The sequence below is a fragment of the Salmo trutta genome, chromosome 14 (assembly GCF_901001165.1).
Source record: "Salmo trutta chromosome 14, fSalTru1.1, whole genome shotgun sequence".
Classification (NCBI taxonomy): Eukaryota; Metazoa; Chordata; class Actinopteri; order Salmoniformes; family Salmonidae; genus Salmo; species Salmo trutta.
The window spans coordinates 5,611,974-5,630,355 of NC_042970.1; the positions used below are offsets into that span (position 1 = coordinate 5,611,974).

Below are 18,382 nucleotides of genomic sequence, written 5' to 3' on the forward strand. Positions count from 1 at the left end.
TGGAGTGTACAGCTTAAAGTGGTCCTATGGACAGATACTCCAATCTCCGCTGTGGAGCTTGCAGCTCCTTCAGGGTTATCTTTGGTCTCTTTGTTGCCTCTCTGATTAATGCCCTCCTTGCCTGGTCCATGAGTTTTTGGTGGGCGGCCCTCTCTTGGCAGGTTTGTTGTGTTGCCATATTCTTTCCATTTTTTAATAATGGATCTAATGGTGCTCTGTTGGATGTTCAAAGTTTCGGCCATTTTTTTATAACCCAACCCTGATCTGTACTTCTCCACATGTCACGATCGTGACCAAGGCACAGCGGATGTTGAGTTCCACATTATTTATTATAGTGAAACATTGAACAAAATAAACAAAGAAACAACGAAATGTGATTAAGTGGTGCACATGCACAAAACACAATATCAAAATAATATCCCACAAACACAGGTGGGAAAAACAACTACTTAAATATGATCCCCAATTAGAGACAACGATTACCAGCTGGGAATCATACTAAACACCAACATAGAAAAAGAAACTAAAACCCCACATAGAAAATATAAACTAGACTAACCCCCCTTACCTACTCCACCATAGAAAATAAGGACTCTCTATTGTCAGGATGTGACACCACAACTTTGTCCCTGAACTGTTTGGAGAGCTCCTTGGTCTTCATGGTGCCACTTGCTTGGTGGTGCCTCTTGCTTAGTGGTGTTGTAGAATCTGGGGCCTTTCAGAACAGGTGTATATCTACTGAGATCATGTGGCAGATCATGTGACACTTAAATAAAGTCCACCTGTGTGCTATCTAACTAATTATGTGACTTCTGAAGGTAATTGATTGCACCAGATCTTATTTAGGGGCTTCATAGCAAATAGGTTGAATACATATGCACGGACCACTTCTCTGTTTTACATTTTTTTGAATAATTTGAAACAAGTTATTTTTTTCATTTCATTTCACCAATTTGGACTATTTTGTGTAAGGCCATTACATGAAATCCAAATAAAAATCAATTTAAACATACAGGTTGTAAAGCAACAACATAGGGAAAAATGTACTGTTAGGTGACCTAAACTGCTTAACACCCCGGCCATCCTGCAATCTAAGCTAGATACCCTCAATATCAAACAAATTATCAAGGAACCAACCAGGTACAACCCTAAAACCGTAAACACGGGCACCCTCATAGATATCATCCTGATCAACCTGACCTCTAAATACACCTCTGCTGTCTTCAACCAGGATCTCAGCGATCACTGCCTCATTGCCTGCGTCCGTAATGGGTCCGAGGTCAAACGACCACCCCTCATCACTGTCAAACGCTCCCTAAAACACTTCTGCGAGCAGGCCTTTCTAATTGACCAGGCCCGGGTATCCTTGAAGGATATTGACCTCATCCCGTCAGTAGAGGATGCCTGGTTATTCTTTAAAAATGCTTTCCTCACCATCTGAAATAAGAATGCCCCATTAAAAAAATATAGAACTAAGAACAGATATAGCCCTTGGTTCACTCCAGCCCTTGACCAGCACAAAAACATCCTGTGGCGTACTGCATTAGCATCGAATAACCCCCGCGATATGCACATTTTCAGGGAAATTAGGAACCAATATACACAGTCAGTTAGGAAAGCAAAAGCTAGCTTTTTCAAACAGAAATTTGCATTCTGTAGCACAAACTCCAAAAAGTTCTGGGACACTGTAAAGTCCATGAAGAATAAGAGCATCTCCTCCCAGCTGCCCACTGAGGCTAGGTAACACTGTCACCACTGATAAATCTACGATAATCGAGAATTTCAATAAGAATTTTTCTACGGCTGGCCATGCTTTCCACCTGGCTACCCCGACCCCGGCCAACAGCTGTGCACCCCCTACAGCAACTTGCCCAAGCCCCCCCGCTTCTCCTTCTCCCAAATCCATTCAGCTGATGTTCTGAAAGAGCTGCACAATCTGGACCCCTACAAATCAGCTGGGCTAGACAATCTGGACCCTCTCAAAAATTATCCGCTGAAATTGTTGCAAACCCTATTACTAGCCTGTTCAACCTCTTTTGTATCGTCTGAGATCCCTAAAGAATGGAAAGCTGCCACGGTCATCCACCTCTTCAAAGGGGGAGACACTTTAGACCCAAACTGTTACAGACCTATATCTATCCTGCCCTGCCTTTCTAAAGTCTTCAAAAGCCAAGTTAACAAACAGATCACCGACCATTTCGAATCCCACCATACCTTCTCCGCTATGCAATCTGGTTTCCGAGCTGGTCATGGGTGCACCTCAGCCACGCTCAAGGTCCTAAACGATATCATAACCGCCATCGATAAAAGACAGTACTGTGCAGCCTTCTTCATCGACCCGGCCAAGGCTTTCGACTCTGTCAATCACCACATTCTTATTGGCAGACTCAATAGCCTTGGTTTCTCAAATGACTGCCTCACCTGGTTCACCAACTGCTTCTCAGATAGAGTTCAGTGTGTCAATCGGATGGCCTGTTGTCCGGAGCTCTGGCAGTTTCTATGGGGGTGCCACAGGGTTCAATTCTCGGGCCAACTCTTTTCTCTGTATATATAAATGATGTCGCTCCTGCTGCTGGTGATTCTCTGATCCACCTCTATGCAGACAACACCATTCTGTATACCTCTGGCCCTTCTTTGGACACTGTGTTAACAAACCTCCAGACGAGCTTCAACGCCATACAGCACTCCTTCCGTGGCCTCCAACTGCTCTTAAATGCAAGTAGAACTAAATGCATGCTCTTCAACCGATCGCTGCCTGCACCTGCCCGCCTGATAATACTCTGGACGGTTCTGACTTAGAATACGTGGACAACTACAAATACCTGGGTGTCTGGCTAGACTGTAAACTCTCCTTCCAGACTCACATTAAGCATCTCCAATACAAAATTAAATCTCGAATCGGCTTCCTATTTCGCAACAAAGCCTCCTTCACTTATGCTGCTAAACATACCCTCGTAAAACTGACTATCCTACTGATCCTTGACTTCGGCAATGTCATTTACAAAATAGCCTCCAACACTCTACTCAGCAAATTGGATGCAGTCTATCACAGTGCCATCCGCTTTGTCACCGAAGCCCCATGTACTACCCACCAATGCTGGCTGGCCCTCGCTTCATATTCGTCACCAAACCCACTGGCTCTAGGTCATCTATAAGTCTTTGCTAGGTAAAGCCCCGCCTTAGCTCACTGGTCACCATAGCAACACCCACCCATAGCACACGCTCCAGCAGGTATATTTCACTGGTCATCCCCAAAGCCAACTCCTCTTTTGGCCGCCTTTCCTTCCAGTTCTCTGCTGCCAATGACTCGAAATAATTGCAAAAATCACTGAAGCTGGAGACTTATGTCTCCCTCACTAACTTTAAGCATCAGCTGTCAGAGCAGCTTACCGATCATTGCATCTGTACACAGCCCATCTGTAAATAGCCCATCCAACTACCCCATCCCCATACTGTTATTTATTTTTGCTCTTTTGCGCCCCAGTATCTCTACTTGCACATCTATCACTCCAGTGTTAATGCTAAATTGTAATTTTTTCACCTCGTTGGCCTATTTATTGCCTTACCTCCCTACTCTTCTACATTTGAAACACACTGTACATAGATTTTTATATTGTTTATGTGTAACTCTGTGGTTGTTTTTGTCGCACTGCTTTGCTTTATCTTGGCCAGGTCGCAGTTGTAAATGAGAACTTGTTCTTAACTGGCCTAAATGGTTAAATAAAGGTTAAATAAATTTACAAAAATTTACGCCAAGGGAGATGAATACTTTTGCAAGGCATTGTAGGTGTTCTTGAATAAAGCCTTTAAAAGAAGCTGGGAGCGGCATATTCTTTGAGCCAGCTTTATTTCTTGATTGTTTTAACTAGCAGAAAATGTTTAGTTTGGAGTGTGGCACTCAATGTCTAGATGGTCTTACCATGAGGAAGGCTACGAGGCGGGACTGGGGGGGCCAACACACTCCCAACGTGGGCGGACAGGAATGGCAACGCCTCTCTAGTACCACTGTCCAGACTCCAGGAGCTGGGGGTGGTCAGGACTGTAGAGGAGAGACAGATAATATTACAACTTCACTCTACTGTCCACCCTAACCCTGAGCTGCTGAGGATGGTTGGGACTGCAGTAATCTCTAGTGGACAGACACAGATAACATAACTGATATCGTAACTGTGGGATAATATAACTGATATCGTAACTGTGGGATAATATAACTGATATCGTAGCTGTGGGATAATATAACTGATATCGAAGCTGTGGGATAATATAACTGATATCGTAGCTGTGGGATAATATAACTGATATCGTAGCTGTGGGATAATATAACTGATATCGTAGCTGTGGGATAATATAACTGATATCGTAGCTGTGGGATAATATAACTGATATCGTAGCTGTGGGATAATATAACTGATATCGTAGCTGTGGGATAATATAACTGATATCGTAGCTGTGGGATAATATAACTGATATCGTAGCTGTGGGATAATATAACTGATATCGTAGCTGTGGGATAATATAACTGATATCGTAGCTGTGGGATAATATAACTGATATCGTAGCTGTGGGATAATATAACTGATATCGTAGCTGCGGGATAATATAACTGATATCGTAGCTGCGGGATAATATAACTGATATCGTAGCTGCGGGATAATATAACTGATATCGTAGCTTTGGGATAATATAACTGATATCGTAGCTGTGGGATAATATAACTGATATCGTAACGTCTGTCAATAGACTACGGGATGCGCCGACTAATGAGGAACTTTGTTTCCGGTGCACAGATCATTTGGACAAATCATGATGTGTTTGCACATATTGCGAATTTCAGAAGTGGAGGGAACATTTAGCACATAGACTTTCCCCTAACTTGAAAAACAAAAGCCGGGTGGAGCTACAGCCCTGCTTCCGCTTCCCGTTTGTTTTCTAACACGTCCCCCCCCTCAGAACTTAATCATCTAATTAATTAACTCTGAATCATCATTAATCATCAGCATCTGATGCAATATTTTAGTTCTGTGTTTATCCGAGATTAGGACTGCAGTGGAGAGACAGGTAATATTTACACAATATCATCATTACAATAAAATAATTACCATAAAAAAATCTTCATCATCTTCATCATCGTCATCATTAAAATCAACATTATTATCATCCTTTTGTTAATATTGAAGGCATCTACAGCGTTGTTAGTAATATTAATGAATAAAAACTAAAGAGAGTCGCACTCTTTATATACTGGTCAAAAAAATAAAGGGAAGACTAAAATAACACATCCTAGATCTGAATGAAAGAAATAATCTTATTAAATACTTTTTTCTTTACATAGTTGAATGTGCTGACAACAAAATCACACAAAAATAATCAATGGAAATCCAATTTATCAACCCATGGAGGTCTGGATTTGGAGTCACACTCAAAATTAAAGTGGAAAACCACACTACAGGCTGATCCAACTTTGATGTAATGTCCTTAAAACAAGTCAAAATGAGGCTCAGTAGTGTGTGTGGCCTCCACGTGCCTGTATGACCTCCCTACAACGCCTGGGCATGCTCCTGATGAGGTGGCGGATGGTCTCCTGAGGGATCTCCTCCCAGACCTGGACTAAAGCATCCGCCAACTCCTGGACAGTCTGTGGTGCAACGTGGCGTTGGTGGATGGAGCGAGACATGATGTCCCAGATGTGCTCAATTGGATTCAGGTCTGGGGAACGGGCGGGCCAGTCCATAGCATCAATGCCTTCCTCTTGCAGGAACTGCTGACACACTCCAGCCACATGAGGTCTAGCATTGTCTTGCATTAGGAGGAACCCAGGGCCAACCGCACCAGCATATGGTCTCACAAGGGGTCTGAGGATCTCATCTCAGTACCTAATGGCAGTCAGGCTACCTCTGGCGAGCACATGGAGGGATGTGCGGCCCCCCAAAGAAATGCCACCCCACACCATGACTGACCCACCGCCAAACCGGTCATGCTGGAGGATGTTGCAGGCAGCAGAACGTTCTCCACGGCGTCTCCAGACTCTGTCACGTCTGTCACGTGCTCAGTGTGAACCTGCTTTCATCTGTGAAGAGCACAGGGCGCCAGTGGCGAATTTGCCAATCTTGGTGTTCTCTGGCAAATGCCAAACGTCCTGCACGGTGTTGGGCTGTAAGCACAACCCCTACCTGTGGACGTCGGGCCCTCATACCACCCTCATGGAGTCTGTTTCTGACCGTTTGAGCAGACACATGCACATTTGTGGCCTGCTGGAGGTCATTTTGCAGGGCTCTGGCAGTGCTTCTCCTGCTCCTCCTTGCACAAAGGCGGAGGTAGCGGTCCTGCTGCTGGGTTGTTGCCCTCCTACGGCCTCCTCCACGTCTCCTGATGTACTGGCCTGTCTCCTGGTAGCGCCTCCATGCTCTGGACACTACGCTGACAGACACAGCAAACCTTCTTGCCACAGCTCGCATTGATGTGCCATCCTGGATGGGCTGCACTACCTGAGCCACTTGTGTGGGTTGTAGACTCCGTCTCATGCTACCACTAGAGTGAAAGCACCGCCAGCATTCAAAAGTGACCAAAACATCAGCCAGGAAACATAGGAACTGAGAAGTGGTCTGTGGTCCCCACCTGCAGAACCACTCCTTTATTGGGGGTCTTGCTAATTGCCTATAATTTTCAGCTGTTGTCTATTCCATTTGCACAACAGCATGTGAAATGTATTGTCAATCAGTGTTGCTTCCTAAGTGGACAGTTTGATTTCACAGAAGTGTGAGTTACATTGTGTTGTTTAAGTGTTCCCTTTATTTTTTTGAGCAGTGTATATAAACTCCCTGTAATTACTAAATTAATAAATTACTGGGAGTTTATATATATAGGGTGTGTGACTCTATTTTTATAGGTTAAAGTTTATTCGCCGTTACTCAGCACCTCGACATTAAATTATTTTCTCTGGGTGTGCGCCAGATCATGTTTTTTTATATATTAATGTAGCCAATGTTCTGTAATGGTGGCGTTAGTAACGTCTTTCATTTTTCTTTTCTTTTTTAGGGGGTTAATATGTGTCATTAATGTTGTTTATGTTGACTTACAGGGTTGACTAATAACACACCAGTACCAAACATAGATGAAGGAGAGAAATGTACAAGAGTTGGTTATCACCTTCGATAAACTCTGTTCAAGAGTTGGTCATCACCTTCGATAAACTCTGTTCAAGAGTTGGTCATCACCTTCGATAAACTCTGTTCAAGAGTTGGTCATCACCTTCGATAAACTCTGTTCAATAGTTGGTCATCACCTTCTATAAACTCTGAATAAGAGTTGGTCATCACCTTCGATAAACTCTGTTCAATAGTTGGTTATCACCTTCGATAAACTCTGAATAAGAGTTGGTCATCACCTTCTATAAACTCTGTTCAAGAGTTGGTCATCACCTTCGATAAACTCTGTTCAAGAGTTGGTCATCACCTTCGATAAACTCTGTTCAAGAGTTGGTCATCACCTTCGATAAACTCTGTTCAATAGTTGGTCATCACCTTCGATAAACTCTGTTCAATAGTTGGTCATCACCTTCGATAAACTCTGTTCAATAGTTGGTCATCACCTTCGATAAACTCTGTTCAATAGTTGGTCATCACCTTCGATAAACTCTGTTCAATAGTTGGTCATCACCTTCGATAAACTCTGAGGCTCACAAAGGGCTTTAGTCATAGCAACGAGTTGGTGCCGACTGGGCTGTTCTCTACAAAATGATCCACAGTGGGATATCTACAGGCTGAAGATACTGTGGATGAAACCAGCTGAAGTTTTAGGAGGTTCTGTGAACTGCCCACTGACTGAATCAACAGATAAAGCAGACCACTGAACAGACAGACTGACAGAAGAGATGGAAGGTGTGAGATGAAGTATTACAGCAGACTGACAGAATGTCTGCACTCGTGAATTTATACAGATTAGTCTTTTAGTCAACGCAGCAACAAAACTACTTACAGACTATCATCAGAAGTAGGCAGCGATTTCCCTATATTTTTATATATAGGCCAAGTACTGTAACTCTAACGCAACAGACTCAAGGTCAGACTGAAGGGCAGTGTCACGACTTCCACCGGAGTCGGCTCCTCTCCTTGTTCGGGCGGCGTTCGGCGGTCGACGTCACCGGCTTTCTAGCCATCGCCGCTCCATTTTCCATTGATCCATTTGTTTTGTCTTGTTCCCTGCACACCTGGTTTACATTCCCCAATCACACTGCATGTATTTATTCCTCTGTTCCCCCTCATGTCTTTGTGTGAAATTGTTTGTGTTACGTGTGTATTTGTTGACGCTCCAGACTGGCTTGGTTTTTCCATGTTATTTTTCACGAAGATGTTTATTGTTAAACATAATTCTTGTGACTCTTTTGCACGTTTTGCACTTTTGCCTCAATAAAGTGTGCGCCTGTTCACAAATCTCTGCCCTCCTGCTCCTGACTTCGCTACACACACACCTTGACAGGCAATAAGCTGAGGACAGGCAGGACAACATTACCTTTCTCTGCTACGGACAGGTTAGGGTCGCTACAGGGCTTGCATGGACCAATCACCTGGTGGAACAACGCTCGCTGGAAGTTAGTTGGCTGGAGACACAGAAAAGACACATCAACCAATCAGTGAACCAAATCAAAAGGTATTTATAAAGACCTTTTTTTTTTTTTTTTACATCAGCAGTTGTCACAAAGTGTTTTTTTATTTTTTTACAATAATCTGGACTAAAAAAAAGCAAGCAGGAACAGGAAGAACATAAGGACAGGTACCAGACCCAGAGATGAGGGTCATCCTACTCTGGCTGTACCAGGAAGTACTTCATTACATTCCAATAAGAACATCTAAAGAGATAGTGATTGAAGCAGAGTAGAAGTACTGACCTTGGATCTGCCCATATAATCATATTGATTATGATCAACAACAAAAAAAAAAAAGGGGGGAAACTGACCCTAGATCAGCACCAATACTGTGAGATTATTTGTGGATAAAGGGCCCAGAGAAGATAGAGATTGAAGCGGAGCGGAGTAGCGTGGGCCAAGCCAACAGTAGCTGTACCTGTCCGTTCTCAGTGATGTTGGGGTACATGGCGGAGCTGGGTCTCTCACGGTGCAGAGGCAGCAGCATCAACATCTCACGGTTGTGTCTGTATTTTTCTGGCAGCGACGGGGAGCCTACCACAGAGGGCAGAGGACACAGAGAGGAACAGAGCATCACAACTAGACAGAGATACTGAGAGGAGACAGGACAGAGAGGAACAGAGCATCACAACTAGACAGAGATACTGAGAGGAACAGAGCATCACAACTAGACAGAGATACTGAGAGGAGACAGGACAGAGAGGAACAGAGCATCACAACTAGACAGAGATACTGAGAGGAGACAGAGAGGAACAGAGCATCACAACTAGACAGATATACTGAGAGGAGACAGAGAGGAACAGAGCATCACAACTAGACAGAGATACTGAGAGGACAGAGAGGAACAGAGCATCACAACTAGACAGAGATACTGAGAGGAACAGAGCATCACAACTAGACAGAGATACTGAGAGGAACAGAGCATCACAACTAGACAGAGATACTGAGAGGAGACAGAGAGGAACAGAGCATCACAACTAGACAGAGACACTGAGAGGAGACAGAGAGGAACAGAGCATCACAACTAGACAGAGATACTGAGAGGAACAGAGCATCACAACTAGACAGAGATACTGAGAGGAGACAGAGAGGAACAGAGCATCACAACTAGACAGAGATACTGAGAGGAACAGAGCATCACAACTAGACAGAGATACTGAGAGGAGACAGAGAGGAACAGAGCATCACAACTAGACAGAGATACTGAGAGGAACAGAGCATCACAACTAGACAGAGATACTGAGAGGAGACAGAGCATCACAACTAGCCAGAGATACTGAGAGGAGACAGGACAGAGAGGAACAGAGCATCACAACTAGACAGAGATACTGAGAGGAACAGAGCATCACAACTAGACAGAGATACTGAGAGGAACAGAGCATCACAACTAGACAGAGATACTGAGAGGAACAGAGCATCAAAACTAGACAGAGATACTGAGAGGAACAGAGCATCACAACTAGACAGAGATACTGAGAGGAACAGAGCATCACAACTAGCCACGCAAAGTAGGGGTTTGAACCCATTGCTAGTAAGATGTGACTACAGTAGACAACCTACCTCTGATACTGGTGGGGTCAGAGTTCACCATCTGGGAGGGGGCTGAGTGGGTGGAGCTCAGACTGGAGGACGAAGGACTGGGCTGAGACAAGAAAGAGAAAATATACTTACAGTAAAATGAGCCATAAACCAGATTAGTTACAGTAAAATGAGCCATAAACCAGATTATTTACAGTAAAATGAGCCAGAAACCAGATTATTTACAGTAAATGAGCCATAAACCAGGTTATTTACAGTAAATGAGCCAGAAACCAGATTATTTACAGTAAATGAGCCAGAAACCAGATTATTTACAGTAAATGAGCCAGAAACCAGATTATTTACAGTAAAATGAGCCAGAAACCAGATTATTTACAGTAAATGAGCCAGAAACCAGATTATTTACAGTAAATGAGCCAGAAACCAGATTATTTACAGTAAATGAGCCAGAAACCAGATTATTTACAGTAAATGAGCCAGAAACCAGATTATTTTCAGTAAATGAGCCAGAAACCAGATTATTTTCAGTAAATGAGGCAGATACCAGATTATTTACAGCATCTGGCCCTTACTTAGCATCTAGTTAACTGTATTTCATTGGGCGCCCACTTCTGTGGGAATAAGAATTACAACAGAAAATAACTTTATTATCCATCTTGCGAAGGAGCTTGGTCAGAGATGGGGGGGCTCAACATGGCTGAGTCCTCTCTGTGGCTACAGTGGGTACAGCGGGTTCAATGGGTACAGAGGGTACAGTTAGGTGGGTACAGCGGGTACAGTACAGTTAGGTGGGTACATCGGGTACAGTACAGTTAGGTGGGTACAGTGAGGTGGGTACAACAGGTAGAGTACAGTTAGGTGGGTACAGTGAGGTGGGTACAGTTAGGTGGGTACAGTGAGGTGGGTACAGTGAGGTGGGTACAGTTAGGTGGGTACAGTGGGTACAGTTAGGTGGGTACAGTGAGGTGGGTACAGTTAGGTGAGTACAGTGGGTACAGTTAGGTGGGTACAGCGGGTACAGTACATTTAGGTGGGTACAGTACAGTTAAGTGGGTACAGTGGGTAGAGTGAGGTGGGTACAGTGGGTACAGTGGGTACAGTGAGGTGGGTACAGTGGGTACAGTGGGTACAGTGAGGTGGGTACAGTGGGTACAGTGGGTACAGTACAGTGAGTTGGGTACAGTGGGTACAGTGGGTACAGTGAGGTGGGTACAGTACAGTGAGTTGGGTACAGCGGGTACAGTACAGTGAAGTGGGTACAGTGGGTACAGTACAGTGAGTTGGGTACAGTGGGTACAGTGAGGTGGGTACAGCAGGTACAGTACAGTGAGGTGGGTACAACGTGTACTGCTGGCGCTGCCCTGGCGTGAAGACAGACCTGCATACGGTAGACGTCCTCGGGGTGTTCCACCACCATGCTGTCCGTCAGGATCACCAGGTTACCCGTCTCGCTGGAGGTGTGAGAGGACAGTGAGGAGGACGAGTGGCGGATAGACCCCAGCAGATTCAGTGGACTGGGGGGGGGGGAGAGGGGGGGGTGAGGGAGAACAGAGAGGGAGGGTTGTGGAGGGGGGGTGAGGGGTGAAGGGGCGGTGGAGAGGGAAGGTTGGGGAGGGGAGGGAGTATGAGGGAAGAGAGAGAAAGAGTGAATGAATGATTGCTATCGGTGGGGGTGTAGTGAGACATTAGTCAGGCAGAGAGAGCGAGAGATTGTGAGCAAAGAGATCGTGAGAGAGAGAGATCATGAGAGAGAGAGATCGTGAGAGAGATATTGTGAGAGATAGACAGAGTGAGAAATAGACAGAGTGAGAAATAGAGAGAGTGAGAGAGAGAGATCGTGAGAGAGAGAGATCGTGAGAGAGAGAGATCGTGAGAGAGAGAGATCGTGAGAGAGAGAGATCGTGAGAGAGAGAGATCGTGAGAGATAGAGAGAGTGAGAGAGAGATCGTGAGAGAGAGAGATCGTGAGAGAGAGAGATCGTGAGAGAGAGAGATCGTGAGAGAGAGAGATCGTGAGAGAGTGAGAGATAGAGAGAGTGAGATCGTGAGAGATAGAGAGAGTGAGATCGTGAGAGAGAGAGATCGTGAGAGAGAGAGATCGTGAGAGAGAGAGATCGTGAGAGAGAGAGATCGTGAGAGAGAGAGATCGTGAGAGAGAGAGATCGTGAGAGAGAGAGATCGTGAGAGAGAGAGATCGTGAGAGAGAGAGATCGTGAGAGATAGAGATAGAGAGAGAGATCGTGAGAGATAGAGATAGAGAGAGAGATCGTGAGAGATAGAGAGAGTGAGAGATAGAGAGAGTGAGAGATAGAGAGAGTGAGAGATAGAGAGAGTGAGAGATAGAGAGAGTGAGAGATAGAGAGAGTGAGAGATAGAGAGAGTGAGAGATAGAGAGAGTGAGAGATAGAGCGACTAGGGAGTGAAGGACACTTGAAACAGGAAAGGAGAGCCACACAGTCTAGGAGCTCAGATGCAGTGAAGGATGAACCACGATCCCACTGGGCAAAAACTGCTTGAATCAATATTGTTTTCACGTCATTTCAACAACTACAAATAAAAAAATCTATGTGGAACACTGATAGAATCTCTCTTTTTATTTATTCACCCAACTGTTAAACTATATTAACATGGTGAAATGTTCTGTTAATTTCACGTTAATTTCACGTTAGTTGACAACTCAACCAAATGTCAATCAAAACTGGACGTTTAACTGATGTCTGTGCCCAGTGGGATGTGTTGGGTTTGTGCCATGACTCGTGAGAGCACTGAAATCACCAGTGAGGGGTTGAGGCCAGGAGGGGAGGAAGGGGATTGTGTGCATGCCTGTGTGTGTGTGACCATATCTCTGTGTGTGTGTGACCATATCTGTGTGTGTGTGTGTGTGTGTGACCATATCCCTGTGTGTGTGTGACCATATCTGCGTGTGTGTGTGTGTGTGTGTGTGACCATATCCCTGTGTGTGTATGTGTGACCATATCTTTGTGTGTGTGTGACCATATCTCTGTGTGTGTGTGTGTGACCACATCTCTGTGTGTGTGTATGTGTGACCATATCTGTGTGTGTGTGTATGTGTGACCATATCTCTGTGTGTATGTGTGACCATATCTGTGTGTGTGTGTGTGTGTGTGTGACCATATCCCTGTGTGTGTGTGACCATATCTGCGTGTGTGTGTGTGTGTGTGTGACCATATCCCTGTGTGTGTATGTGTGACCATATCTTTGTGTATGTGTGACCATATCTGTGTGTGTGTGTATGTGTGACCATATCTCTGTGTGTATGTGTGACCATATCTGTGTGTGTGTGTGTGTGTGTGTGTGACCATATCCCTGTGTGTGTGTATGTGTGACCATATCTTTGTGTGTGTGTGACCATATCTGTGTGTGTGTGTGTGTGTGTGTGACCACATCTCTGTGTGTGTGTGACCACATCTCTGTGTGTGTGTGTGACCATATCTGTGTGTGTGTGTGTGTGTGTGTGTGTGACCACATCTCTGTGTGTATGCCTCACCTGTGCCTGTGAATGAGTTTGAAGCTGTCGGGGCTCATGGGGCCGTGCGTAGCCAGGATGCCTCTAGTGGTGCTGGCACCGGAACAGGCAGCACTCAGCTTGTCCAGCCCCGGCAGACCCTGTAGAGAGAGAAAGCACTAAATATCTCAGCAAAAAAAGAAACGTCCCTTTTTCAGGACCCTGTCTTTCAAAGATAATTCGTAAAAATCCAAGTAACTTCACAGATCTTCATTGTAAAGGGTTTAAACACTGTTTCCTATGCTTGTTCAATGAACCATAAACAATGAATGAACATGCACCTGTGGAACGGTCGTTAAGACACTAACAGCTTACAGACGGTAGGCAATTAAGGTCACAGTTATGAAAACTTAGGACACTTAAGAGGCCTTTCTACTGACTCTGAAAAACACCAAAAGAAAGATGCCCAGGGTCCCTACTCATCTGCATGAACGTGCCTTAGGCATGCTGCAAGGAGGCATGAGGACTGCAGATGTGGCCAGGGCAATAAATTGCAATGTCCGTACTGTGAGATGCTTATGATAGCGCTACAGGCAGACAGGATGGACAGCTGATCGTCCTTGCAGTGGCAGACCACGGATGGCAACAACAACTGCCCGAGTTACACCAGGAACGCACAATCCCTCTATCAGTGCTCAGACTGTCTGCAATAGGCTGAGAGAGGCTGGACTGAGGGCTTGTAGGCCTGTTGTAAGGCAGGTCCTCACCAGACATCACCGGCAACGTTTCCTATGGGCACAAACCCACCGTCGCTGGACCAGACAGGACTGGCAAAAAGTGCTCTTCACTGATGAGTTGCGGTTTTGTTTCACCAGGGGTGATGGTCGGATTCGCGCTTATCGTCGAAGGAATGAGCGTTACACTGAGGCCTGTACTCTGGAGCGGGATCGATTTGGAGGCGGAGGGTCCGTCATGGTCTGGGGCGGTGTGTCACAGCATCATCGGACTGAGCTTCTTGTCATTGCAGGCAATCTCAGCGCTGTGCGTTACATGGAAGACATCCTCCTCCCTCATGTGGTACCCTTCCTGCAGGCTCATCCTGACATGACCCTCCAGCATGACAATGCCACCAGCCATACTGCTCGTTCTGTGCGTGATTTCCTGCAAGACAGGAATGTCAGTGTTCTGCCATGGCCAGCGAAGAGCCCGGATCTCAATACCATTGAGCACATCTGGGACCTGTTGGATCGGAGGGTGAGGGCTAGGGCCATTCCCCCCAGAAATGTCTGGGAACTTGCAGGTACCTTGGTGGAAGATTGGGGTAACATCTCACAGCAAGAACTGGCAAATCTGGTGCAGTCGATGAGGAGGAGATGCACTGCAGTACTTAATGCAGCTGGTGGCCACACCAGATACTGACTGATACTTTTGATTTTGACCCCCCCTTTGTTCAGGGACACATTATTAAATTTCTGTTAGTCACATGTCTGTGAAACTTGTCTAGATGTAGAAAGTGGGGTTGTCTAGATGTAGAAAGTGGGGTTGACCCTAGTCTAGATGTAGAAAGTGGAGTTGTCTAGATGTAGAAAGTGGAGTTGTCTAGATGTAGAAAGTGGAGTTGTCTAGATGTAGAAAGTGGAGTTGTCTAGATGTAGGAAGTGGAGTTGACCCTAGTCTAGATGTAGAAAGTGGAGTTGTCTAGATGTAGAAAGTGGGGTTGACCCTAGTCTAGATGTAGAAAGTGGAGTTGTCTAGATGTAGAAAGTGGAGTTGTCTAGATGTAGAAAGTGGAGTTGTCTAGATGTAGAAAGTGGAGTTGTCTAGATGTAGAAAGTGGAGTTGTCTAGATGTAGAAAGTGGAGTTGTCTAGATGTAGGAAGTGGAGTTGACCCTAGTCTAGATGTAGAAAGTGGAGTTGACCCTAGTCTAGATGTAGAAAGTGGGGTTGACCCTAGTCTAGATGTAGAAAGTGGGGTTGACCCTAGTCTAGATGTAGAAAGTGGGGTTGACCCTAGTCTAGATGTAGAAAGTGGGGTTGACCCTAGTCTAGATGTAGAAAGTGGAGTTGTCTAGATGTAGAAAGTGGAGTTGTCTAGATGTAGAAAGTGGGGTTGACCCTAGTCTAGATGTAGAAAGTGGGGTTGACCCTAGTCTAGATGTAGAAAGTGGAGTTGTCTAGATGTAGAAAGTGGGGTTGACCCTAGTCTAGATGTAGAAAGTGGAGTTGTCTAGATGTAGAAAGTGGGGTTGTCTAGATGTAGAAAGTGGAGTTGTCTAGATGTAGAAAGTGGAGTTGTCTAGATGTAGAAAGTGGAGTTGTCTAGATGTAGAAAGTGGAGTTGTCTAGATGTAGGAAGTGGAGTTGTCTAGATGTAGAAAGTGGAGTTGTCTAGATGTAGAAAGTGGAGTTGTCTAGATGTAGAAAGTGGGGTTGACCGTAGTCTAGATGTAGAAAGTGGGGTTGACCCTAGTCTAGATGTAGGAAGTGGAGTTGACCCTAGTCTAGATGTAGAAAGTGGGGTTGTCTAGATGTAGAAAGTGGGGTTGACCCTAGTCTAGATGTAGGAAGTGGAGTTGACCCTAGTCTAGATGTAGGAAGTGTCAGTCTGGCTACCTGTACTGAATGATTTTTGAGCCTGTTGTACAGTCAGCAATAACCGGGTCACAGCATGGGACTGCCGGTTCCTAAATCACCTGTCAGCTCCCTCCATCCGGCAAGTAGTGCGGAAAACACTCTCTGGAGAATGTGTCTGATTGAATAGCTAACTAAGTTACTTCTAGAAACAACTTCACCAGACAGAAGTGGATAAGGCTCAAAGGACACATCTTGAGTCTGCTGAAAAAGCCACTCACATTAGAGACTGCTGAAAAAGCCACGTACATTAGAGACAGCTGAAAAAGCCACTCACATTAGAGACTGCTGAAAAAGCCACGTACATTAGAGACTGCTGAAAAAGTCACGTACATTAGAGAATGCTGAAAAAGTCACTCACATAGAGACTGCTCCTCATCATCTGGAACTGATCTATCAGCTTCTTGTGCAGGGGACGCATTTCAGGGTGCACCAGCTTGTCATGGACCGCAAGCCCCACCCCCAGGATGTAAACCTACAACAGCAGACAGCAACAGTTTGTTGAGTTTCAGTTTATTGCCACATTTTAATTTGATCTCAACATTAAGATACAAACATACCTGTTCTTGCATGAGGTCTTTGAGGGCAGTGATCTTCTCTGTGTCTTCTGGGTGGCTGCTGATGTACTCTTTATCAAAGAAGGCCTGGTTGAGGGAGAGACAAGACAGACAGACATACGGGATGTGAGGGGACGGTATATCAAAGGAAATCCCCCAAAAGTATATTCTAAAACAAGCAAGAGTTTTGTGTTCCTCAGAGACTCCAGCCCCTGTCAACCAAGTCATGCCTCAAGGTTCAGTCCTGGGACCGCTGCCGTTCATCCACCCCAGCCCCTGTCAAGCAAGGCATGCCTCAAGGTTCAGTCCTGGGACCCCTGCTGTTCATCATCTACATGCTTCCCCTCCACTCTTCAGGTTTAGGACAAAATGTGTCTGCATTTGAAAAGACAGAGTTTTTTTATTGGACAAATTCAGTTATGTTTATCCTGGTTTCATTCCAATTGTTTCCGTTTAGGAATTTTCTTTCAACCGAATCGGCGAAATGAATACACCCCTGATCACACGCACACACAGTTCACTTTCATAGAAGCCTCATACAAACAGCATGATCACTTTCATAGAAGCCACATAAAAAAGCATGATCCCTTGTTCGTTGTATTCCTTCTCACATCTGCACGATGTCTTCGTACCTTTTCCCTTTGCTTGTGGACTTCAGTGCACAACACATCAGCGGTCTGTGACCAGACGAATAAACCTTTCCAAGCCAAACCTTCATATCATAACCGCTAACTGCTACACACAGCCTACATCGTTGTCATCATATTAACATCATAGTGAACATAGCTTCTAGAACTAATACATTAGTAAACCCGCTACAATCATGCAGTACAGTGTACAGTCAGCAGCAAGCAGTTAAGCAGTTACACCGACGGGCCCCAGTGGCAATAAATTAATAAAACCAAACTTGGAAGAGTTCCTAGCTAACATAGCATCCCTCTCAGTTTGTGCTGGGTGTTTGAGTAGGCTAAACTAGCTAGCGGCAAGTGAAAGGGAAAGTTCAAAAATAAAACCAAATATAGATCTCTCTCCTCCTTAATTTTGGAAGAAATTAATTTGTTCAAAACTGTTCAACTACTCTTTCTCCCTCTCTTTGAGTCAACTACTCACCACATTTTATGCACTGCAGTGCTCGCTAGCTGTAGCTTATGCTTTCAGTACTAGATTCATTCTCTGATCCTTTGATTGGGTGGACAACATGTCAGTTCATTCTGCAAGAGCTCTGATAAGTTGGAAGACGTCCTCTGGAAGTTGTCATAATTACTGTGTAAGTCTATGGAAGGGGGTGAGAACCGTGAGCCTCCTAGGTTTTGTATTGAAGTCAATGTATCCAGAAGAGGATGGAAGCCAGCTGTCCTCCGGCTACACCATGGTGCTACCCTACAGAGTGCTGTTGAGGCTACTGTAGACCTTCATTGTCAAACAATGTGTTTTAATCAATTATTTGGTGAGGTGAATATATTTAGCAAAGTTTTATCTAAAAAGGTAACATTTTGAAATATTGGAGTATTTTTATGAAATTCACTCTTCTGAGGACTCTCCCCTGGT

At 44.9% G+C, this 18,382-nt stretch overlaps 1 protein-coding gene across 1 annotated transcript in view; it reads right to left on the reverse strand.

Annotated features, from left to right (window-relative positions):
• The window catches only part of LOC115207174 (dedicator of cytokinesis protein 3-like), a 225,727-nt gene that overhangs the window by 12,457 nt on the left and 194,888 nt on the right, over positions 1–18,382 (reverse strand). The window contains exons 35-42 of the mRNA XM_029774158.1: positions 16,838–16,921; positions 16,639–16,752; positions 13,688–13,806; positions 11,559–11,694; positions 10,202–10,283; positions 9,060–9,178; positions 8,509–8,596; positions 3,920–4,039 (exon numbers count right to left, since the gene is read on the reverse strand). Of these exons, the coding sequence (XP_029630018.1) occupies positions 3,920–4,039; positions 8,509–8,596; positions 9,060–9,178; positions 10,202–10,283; positions 11,559–11,694; positions 13,688–13,806; positions 16,639–16,752; positions 16,838–16,921 (862 nt within the window). The remainder of the gene's footprint in view (positions 1–3,919; positions 4,040–8,508; positions 8,597–9,059; positions 9,179–10,201; positions 10,284–11,558; positions 11,695–13,687; positions 13,807–16,638; positions 16,753–16,837; positions 16,922–18,382) is intronic.